The following is a 9,988-nucleotide window of genomic DNA, read 5'->3' as shown; positions in this document are numbered from 1 at the left end:
GTATTTTGAACAACTATGAAATGTGCCTGATGGTTGGTGAGAATTCTTTGGAAAATAATTTCAAATAGATGTTGACAATATCCTCATCTATAATTCCATTTATATTTCTGTCCTAACTACAGAATTGCCATGACTTGATCCCTTTTATGTGCCTGATAAATCTGTATTCATCTGTAACTGTCACATCCTCTGGGAACAGTTTTTCTTATTCCCCCTTGTTTAGCACTTTCTGTCCTTTACCATTCTGTCTAAAATTTATAAATTGTGCTTATCTGTTACTTGTTTGTATCCTCAAGGAAACACCTCGTCGATGAGTCAGTCACTTGTCACTGGTTTTACTGTCTGAATTCCTATCATATTACCCCCCTCCTCATAGTTCATTCTAAAACGAAGCTGTTGGTTGAACATACATAGATTTTGATGGGAAGGAGAAGTGTTCATAGGACATATCTATTTTGTACTTTTTCTATTCTTTGCTCTTTGCTTTACAAAAACAAAACAAAACAAAACAAAAAAACGGGTGGGGAGAAGGGTGACATTGCATCAGTCCCTAGAAGCGATTCTTGTCCTTATCTTGTAAAACTGCATGAACTACACAGGAACGCCTGGCCCAACCGCCAATAGGAAAGGCAGACAGCGAAAACAGGAAGTGCGGACCAATCAACAGCCATTTGCAAAGGGGGCGGAATGTACGCACACACGCAGAAGGCTGCGTGACCTGAGTACCCTGCGTGGCCTTCCGGCTGAGCCGGTGGACGCAAGGCCAGCGCTAACAGAGAGATCGGAACCTGCACAGAGAAAGGTATTTTCAGAAAATCACAAGAATTTTGGAGAGCTTCCCATTGGGGGCGGGTCTTTTGGTGTCCTTATTGAAGTTAGATTGGTAGACTACTGTGCAGTTGCGGTGTTTTGCATAACTATATATTGATATTAAAACAGAGTATTCATCCCGTGTATCAGCACTCTTATGTTTTCTCTTCTTTTAGGGCTCCCGTTTTACACCATAATGGAAAAAGCTTTAGAACAAGCTTTGGATCGTGCGGAGTATGTCATTGAAAGTGCGCGGCAGAGACCCCCTAAACGTAAACAGTCACCTAGTGGGTGGAAATCTCTCCATGACAAACTGTATGACCTCTATGTCGAAGAATGTGGAAAAGAGCCCGAGGTTACAGAGGGATTGATAAGCAATGTGAACTTGTTAGAAAAGCTTGTTCAGAGGGAGTCCTTGTCCCGTTTGGTGGTCAATCTGTACCCAGGAAAGGAGGGCTATTCCCTGATGCTCAAGGGACCAAGTGAACCATATTCAGAGACCATTCGACTGCCTTACGAAGAAAGGGCATTTCTAGAATACCTAGATGCAGAGGAATTGCCTCCTGTATTAGTGGATCTCCTGGAAAAGTCCGAGCTGAACATTTTTCACAGTGGGTGTGTCATAGCAGAAGTACGGGACTATAGGCAGGGCAGTAATGCGGTGCCCCCTGGTTACCAGAGCAGACACATCCTCCTCCGCCCAACGATGCAGACTTTGGCCTGCGATGTACAGTCCATAGCCAGCGACAACCAGGAATGGACCGAGGATGACAAACTGTTACTTGAGAGCCAGCTGATCTTAGCTACAGCTGAACCCCTGTGCCTTGATCCTTCTGTATCTGTAGCCTGCACTGCAAACAGGCTGCTCTATAGCAGGCAAAAGATGAACACTCCCGCGATGAGAAGGAACTTCAAGAGGTACTACGCAGCTTCCCTGAATGTGCAGCAGGAGCCCTCTTGTAGTCCAGACCCTCACAAAAAAAGTGAGGAAAGTCAAGCAGTTCAGCAGGATAACCTGAAAATTTTCAAAGCAGGAAAATGTGTGGACATGTGGAACCAGAGACCCTGTGACTTGACAGTCCCTTCTGAGGTGGATGTAGAGAAATATACTAGAGAGGTAAGGTCTGTCGAATATGATGACTCACCACTAACAGTTTGGCCAGCCTATGGGGTAAATGATGATATTTCTCTATTTGAATGTGAAGCTGGTGATCAGTCCCAGACAACAGAGCTGACCTTCATGCAGTCTCTTGGTGATCCACTTATCTCTGGACAAACTTCACCTAAAAAAGCCAGATGTGGGAGACAGATGTCTCCCTGCCACTCCTTTGAAGATGACTATTGCTATAGTTTGATGCCTGAATCTAACATTGACACTGGGGAAGAAGTACAGAGTCTGTTCGAGGAACTGGAGCCATTGAGTGTTGAATGTGCCTTCACGGTGTCACCAGACTCTAGTGGCTCAGCCCCTCTGAGCCAGCTTTCTCCGGAGAAAGAAGCAGCACAGCCTTTAGACATGTCAGTTCAGTCTCCAGTACCTGGGGAGGGAATCCAATGCACCCCTCCACCCATCAGTCTTCTCTCCAGCTCAGGAGAAAGTTCTTCAGGTAGTGACAGTTTGACTCCCCAGCCCAAAAGCAGCTTTCATAAATCAGTATCTCCTGCCCCTACTCCAAAGCCACCAAGTCTTCCCCAGAAATCCTCTGTGGAAGTGAACCGTGTTAGCATACTTCCTACAGCCACCCTGTGCACTGCCAGCTCAGCACAAACAATCCCAGCCAGCCAGGTCAAGGCCAAGTATGCTGGCCTCAATTTTATCAAAGTAGCAGGCCCTGTTCCTGCAGCCCAGACTGTGGTGAGAAGTTCCAATTTCACGAAGGGCTCTACTGCTAGGGTCAGGCCTCCTGTACCAATCAAACCCAAAATCCCATCCTCAGAAGATCAGCAGCTACCAAATATACAGCCTGCTGTACAACAGGCCCCTTCACAAGATACACAATTTATTTTTGAAAATGTTTCAGAAGCCAGGCCCGTAACATTACTCCAGCTTCCATCAGGTACACTCATTTTGAACACTCAGCAGCAGTCTCAGCCACAGCCACAGCTACAGCCACAGCAGAAGCCACAACAGCAGCAGCCTCAGCAGCCACAGCAGCCTCAGCAGGAGCCTCATCAGCAGCCACAGCAGCCTCAGCAGCATCCACACCAGCTTCAGCAGCAGCCTCGTCAGCAGCCACACCAGCCTCAGCAGCAATCACGGCAGCCTCAGCAGCAGCCTCAGCAGCATCCACACCAGCTTCAGCAGCAGCCTCGTCAGCAGCCACACCAACCTCAGCAGCAGCCACGGCGGCAGCCACAGAAGCAGCCTCAACAGCAGCCATGGCAGCCTCAGTGGCAGCCTCTTCATCAGCCAGGGCAGCAGCCACGGAAGCAGCCGTGTCAGCTGCCACTGCTGCCTCGGCAGCAGCCAGGGCATCAGGCACAGCAGCCGTCAAGGCATCAGGTACAGCAGCAGCCACAGCAGCCTCAGCAGCGGTCTCAGCAGCCACGATGGCAGCAGCTCCGTCAGCAGCCACGATGGCAGCAGCTCCGTCAGCAGCCCCGTCAGCAGCCACGGCTGCAGCCACGGCTGCAGCCACGGCTGCAGCCACGGCAGCAGCTCTGTCCGCAGCCACAGCAGCCTCAGCAGGTGCCACAGCAGCAGCCTCATCAGCAGCCAGGCCAGCCTCAGCAGCTTCAGCAGCAGCCTTGGCAGCAGACATGGAAGCAGCCACAGCAGCCTCAGCCACAGCCATGGCAGCAGCCTCATCAGCAGCCAGGCCAGCCTCAGCAGCAGCCTCAACAGCCTCAGCAGCTTCAGCAGCAGCCTTGGCAGCAGACATGGCAGCAGCCACAGCAGCCTCACCCACAGCCATGGCAGCAGCCTCATCAGCAGCCATGCCAGCCTCAGCAGCAGCCTCAACAGCCTCAGCAGTTTCAGCAGCAGCCTCAGCCGCAGCCACGGCAGCAGCCACAGCAGTTCTATCAGTTGATTCCACAACTTCAACAACCTATATATTATATTCAACCGTCAGTGTCACAGCGTTCAAGTGTGCAACATTCAACCCATCGAAGAATGATCTTACCTGCTCAGAAAACTGCTATCACTCACCTCAAAAGACTTAGAAGTAATCTGCAGCCCCAGAGAGCACTGGGGACTCAGCCAAGCTGTACCCAGACAAGACCTGGGCAAAGCCATCCCCAGCAAAGTGTCCAGCTCCCCTCTGCCTTCCAGCAGCAGCCCCAGCCCCAGCAGGTACAGTTGAGAGTCTTGCAGCTCCCTGTGCCTGTGCCAACTGTAGCAACCCAAAGAGCTCAGCCACATCATGGCCAGAAGGCAGCAAGCCAGTCAAAAGGTAAATTGAATAGAGGCCTACCCAACTCTCCTAAATCATGAGTCTTACATCGTAGGAGCATTGAATCAAAGGGTTTCTTCATTTTTACTCCCTTTTTGTCTTTACTGTCTCAATATTTTATATTGCTAGATGTGCAAACTATACAGAAACACAACCCTATGCTTTTAAAATAAAAATAGGGAAATAATTTAATGGGAAAAATAAGGAATAGTCTATGAATGAAATGAATACCCCGGTTCTGCAATTTACTAGTTCTCTATTAAGCCTATTTTGTAGTGTTTCTGTATTTCCTTGTCTGTAAAATATAAACAGAAATATGCATTTCTTAAGTTTATTATCAAAGTCAATGTAAATAAGGTATATTAAGGATTCAAATTTAAATTATATTTAATTTTAATATTAAAATATTAAATATTTTAAAGAAACCTAATTTAAACGGAAAATAAATTATAGTAATAATATTAGTGCTAATAATAGTTCTTTTACATTACATAAAATTCAACCTGATTTTTTAAAAAATACTAGACTTAAAATAATAAGTAAGGAAATTATTTATATGTAGATATACATATATAAATATAGATTAGATTTAGATAGATATAGATATATAGATAGATTTTAATCCTCTGTTAACAAAAAGTAGCCCTTTTATTCTATCTACATGTCCCCCCCACATGGTGAATTTTCTGTCTAATGAAACTGGATGTATTAGGCACTTGTAATTCATTCTTCAGTAATTGAGGGGTGATTTGGATATATGACTCAATATCATTTGCCAGACAATATTCTTCAAATGCATTTTTCATATGGTGCTTATTATTTTGCAAACACTTCATAATATACAAATGTACCTGCTGTCTGCCATTCATCTTGCTCCTCTATTCTGTCTCAATTATTTTTGTCCCCATCAGACAGGATAATAACCACAAGACAGAAAAGGTAAAGGTTTCTTGATTTATAATGGACCAATGGGTGAAAAATGATAGGCTTAGATGAACTGATGAAACGTATTACAATAGGGAATTATAGGGAAAAGTATGAATAATTGGGATGTGAAAATATTTTTAAATATATCTGTAAACTAAAAGTGATTTTTGTACCTTCTAAACAGTATATTTTAGGATAATATTGTAAGGTAAGAAACTAAATGGCTATATTGAACCTCTCTCCCCCCCCCAAATTTAAGTAATTCCAAACATAGATTATACTTTAAAAATATTTTATATGCAACTATAAAGATTTACATCACTTAAAAATGTCATCTTCCTTGGAATTGGAGATTGCTTAAAAAGAATGAGATATTGAAAACATTTTAAAAATGCCTTTTGTTATATAGTTATTTTGTTGACTTTATTTGATTGTAGTAATGGTATTTGCTAGTTGAGGTACCCCCTGTTGATGACTGATAAACATCTTTTACTTAACATGTCAAAATATGATATTCATCATCTCCCCAGCCTATTAGAACATTTGCTGTTTGGTGTTAGAATAATTCACAAAGTAGTAGAATTAATTAGCAAGTATTTTAAATAATTTTTAAAAACATAAAATCTATCTGTACAACCTTACCATCCCTAACTACTTCTACTCCGAGTTGTGGACTTTGAGGGATACTTAGAAAAATTCTCAGACTCCTTTTTTTATTGATTATTTTATTTTTAACGGTCAGTCCCATTCACATTTAGAATTAGAAAGCAAACAGTGAAATAAAATTCTAACTGGGTGAAGTATCTTATATCAAAGATTCAAGTTTGCCAATACTCCTTCCCCACCCCCACAACACTCAGGATCTCTTGAGCATTCATTCCTATTTAGCACACAAAACAGGCTAGAAATAGTGCCAGGCATGCCAATGACTCATTTGAAAGTTTCAATTCTTTTTCTCCCTATTTTTATAGGCACCTCTCTCATTTTCTTAATTAAAGTATAGTTCACATATAGTAGTATATTATTTCCAGGTGTACAGCATAATGACTCGAAATGTGTGTTCCTTATTATGCCATAAACCACTATAAGTCTAATAATCATAAGTTATTACAATAATATTGACTATTTCCCCTATGCTGTACTTTTACATCCCTGTGACTTTCTTTGTTATAAGTGGAGGTTTGTACTTTTATTCAGCTTCACTTTTTCACCCATCCCCAGACCCCCTTCCCCAGACCCCCTTCCCCAGCAACCATCCTTCTGTTCTCTGTATCTGAGTCTGTTTCTGTTTTGTTTGTTTTGTTTTCTTAACAGCTGAACCACCACCCAATTTAAGGTAGTGAATAGTAGATACAACAGTTGCAAGTAGAATGACTCCTAGCACTTTACAATACTTTCATCGGTGACATTTCTGACCATGTCACACTCCTTTGCTTCATCTCCTTTCCTGCATCTGCATACTCTGTGGAATCAGATCAAAGTATTTTGTTTGGCAAAAAGGTGTTTTTGGACCTGGATTTGTCCTTTCACTCCTACAGATCTCCTAGCACTTCCCCATTCACATCCATGGCTTTGGCAGTACTTAACTACTGTTGCCCCTGGTGTGCCATGTTCCTCCCAAGTTCCCTGTGCTGGTGGAGACCCCAAACCGAGAACTTCTTTCCATTCTCTGCCCATCACTTAATACTCAATGTCAGTACCACCACGCTGGAACCTGATTCTAATTTCCATATTTATGGCAGTGTATTTCGTACCATTTCACAGGTTATTTTTGAATCAAATAGACAATAAATGTCAGGGAAAATACGAGTTGAAAGTATGTATTAATATAAGTATACTTTTCAGAGTTTTCATTTATTCTTTTTCCAAACACATACTGTATAACTTTGCAGGCATTTATAGGAATTGGTACTTTTTCTAAAATGATTAAACATTATATAATTATATATTTATATTCTCTAATACTTTCTTGCCAAAAGAGTACTAAATGGGAAGTATTGTTATAAAAATAGGATATATAAAATAATAGTACTTTTACCAGTATTTGGCTATAATTTCTTTTTAGGAAGATAAATAATTAAATAATTATTTTATTTTCGGTAATTTTAATTACATAGTCAAATCATAGTTAACCATTTCTAATAGTTTAATTTTCTAAGCAACTTAAATATAGTGTTTTTGTTTTTGTGACTGTTAACCAAGAAAATATTCCTGAAATTATGATTCAGGTATAGGTCATTCTGATGGACACCAACAGAAAAATCTTCACTCGCAAAACTCCAAGACCACACTGAAGAACAAGAAGATAAATCACTGAGATACTTCATTTTATTTCACACTACCAGATTTCTTATGCATTTGTATTTCTTAGAAGTTTTGAATATAGGGCATACACTAAATCTATGCAAATAAAGCAATGTTCTCCTGTCTCTGTTTACCTGTTATTGCATCCTATAATAATAGTCTAATGGAGTGCCATTAGACTGAGGTGCTCTGCTTGGCATGACAGGACTTTAAAGCTGATGTGGTGGGAAAATGTGGAGTGGTTTTCTCAGAGCAGGGTTTCAGGTTTTCAAGATGGAAAACTTCTAGTGATTCATTGCACAACCATGTGAACACAGCTAGCATTACTGAACTATATAGTTAAAAATGGTTAAGGAGGTAAATTTTATGTTGTGTTTTTTATTACCACAACTAACATCTAAAGCAACAGTAATGAAACAGATGTGGCATGCAAATATTTCATTTTCAGGGGTCTTGCTGGAACCTTAGTCACTTACATGCTTACAGCAGGGTAGTTGAGAACACAACCCTCTGGAGCCAGGCTGTCTAATTTCAAACCTGGCTCTGCCAACTTACTAGTTGTCGACCGTGGGTAAGTCACTTAACTTCTCTGTTCCTCAAGTTTTTCATCTACAAAATGGAGTTATTCAATAGAACTGCTTTTACATAGTAGTTGCAAGGATTAAAGAAGATCTTTTGAAGCTATTTAAACATTCCACAAAACAAATTCTCCACAATAACTGAAATAAAGGGGTTGTGCTCACCAAATGTAAAGGATCTGCTTTAGATGATCTAACAGTACAGGGCTATCTTGCAGACACAAAATCACTCTGGTGAGCCACAGGGACCACTTGGAAGTGGTGCTGATTCTCCAAAGCAGAGAAATAAGATCTGCATTATTGTTGACTTTTAAAATGGTGTGGCATCAGTCTTCTGATGCTCTGGACACAGTGCACAAATGGTAATTTCTAATATATGCCCCAAATCAAACATCCCCAAAGGAGAGCCCCTGAATTGCAAATTAAACATCCTCACACACGTCCCACTCAACAAAGCCTACTTCAAAGTAGGTGGCTGTAGGACTTTAATGACTGATGATTCATTCAAGCAGAGGGAGAAGGCCAGTGAACACAGTGTTTGAGAGTGGAAGACAGCCCTTAGATATCATTATAGCCACCAATCAAAACCAGCAGTGCTCAATTACTCACTTCAGATGTTTAACAGTAGCTGTAACAGGGTTGCCATACCTTGCACTTATTCACTCACAAATACTTACTGAGTATCTATTACAAGGCACAATTTGTCAAAGCCCTAGAGATAGAGCAGTAAATGAGATATAATGTCTTTGAAAAGCTCAGCTTAGTACATTAAGAACAAATAAATTTTAACAAAGTAGAGAAAACTTTAGTGTGGCTTTCAAGTCAAATTGTTATATATCGAGCACCATTTGTGCATTAACCTTTTTTGTTTGCATTGTTTTTAAAGACTCTGTAGCATTTGATAATTTTAAGAAACATTGCAATTGAGGATTTAAAATGGAAACAGCAACAGACCTCCAGATGTAATGTTGACATAGTATCACTTTTTTATCACTTGCCCTCATTTCGGCTTAATAAGCTCTCTCAGCTCTCATCTTTCAATGTTTAATCCAAAGCAATTAAAATAATATGCAAATGCCATTTGCATTGCTTTAAGAGTGACACTTAACACACAATTTCATTATAATAGGCAACTAGAATGTTTGTTGAATGATCAGCTCATTTTTATGTTAAAATATGTGCTTTTCTTGCAATGTATGTTTGTAAATAAAACATCTACACACAAAGTTTACTTGATAAATGCCATGTGCATAATGTTTGTCTTGTATACGGAACACAAAGTGAATACCATGTGATATTTCTATTTAAAAGCCAGCTATTCTTTTGCTCAATCTCTAAAGCAATGAATATTTTAGTTAATGAATTGTATTAGCAAAAAAGTACAAGATAAGATGAAAATAAAGTGTGTCTGTGTGTGTGTTTAAGGTAGTTTGTCATTTAGGATTTACTTCCAAGTAGGGAATTCGAAGGTTTTAGTGGGAAGGCCAGATATACTTTATGAGAATAGAATCAGTTCAGTAAGCTTGTGTGGTGGGTTGGTTGTATTCATGGTCTCAGTTCTTCACTCCTACATGTAAGTCATACCCTTATGTAACCTTCACTATGAATCCACCATGTGACTAGCTGGGCCAATGGGATATTAGAAGTCATTAAGCAGAAGCTTGAATCAACATGTATACATCTCTTTTTCCTTTGTTGCTTCACTGCTACTGACATGAGGCCATGCCTGAGCTAGCCCGTGGGAAAAGTCTCGTAGAACTAGATTCTAGTCTCCCTACCCCAGTTACTCCTTCTGAGGCCATCTTAATCAATCAGCAAGTAGTTGACATCTAGGAGGAAATCAGCTGTACCGAGCTAGGTTTAGGAGATAGTAAAATCTCCCATCTCTGAGAGTCACTATTTTTATCATCATCAGTTGAAAAAAAAAACATTGTGTAGCATGGTACCTATCACTGTCTTAAGGTTTAATAGATT

The 9,988-nt window shown here is 40.8% G+C and overlaps 1 protein-coding gene across 1 annotated transcript; it reads left to right on the top strand.

The window, feature by feature from the left end:
• Positions 1 to 976: 976 nt before the first annotated feature.
• Positions 977 to 4,246, top strand: LOC118986874 (transcription factor SPT20 homolog). Its single transcript, XM_037045937.1, has one exon. It carries the CDS (start codon positions 1,007 to 1,009, stop codon positions 4,244 to 4,246), a length of 3,240 nt encoding a protein of 1,079 aa, XP_036901832.1. The 5' UTR covers positions 977 to 1,006.
• The last annotated feature ends 5,742 nt before the right edge of the window (positions 4,247 to 9,988 follow it).

The sequence above is a fragment of the Sturnira hondurensis genome, unplaced genomic scaffold (genome assembly GCF_014824575.4).
Source record: "Sturnira hondurensis isolate 20B ecotype Veracruz unplaced genomic scaffold, ASM1482457v3 Scaffold0004622, whole genome shotgun sequence".
NCBI classification, from domain to species: Eukaryota; Metazoa; Chordata; class Mammalia; order Chiroptera; family Phyllostomidae; genus Sturnira; species Sturnira hondurensis.
The sequence above is the reverse complement of the archived record's forward strand: the minus strand, read 5'-3'. Positions and strand labels throughout refer to the sequence as shown.

Coding starts and splice junctions, on each gene's coding strand:
- LOC118986874 (XM_037045937.1), top strand. CDS start 1,007: ATGGAAAAAGCTTTAGAACAAGCTTTGGATCGTGCGGAGTATGTCATT.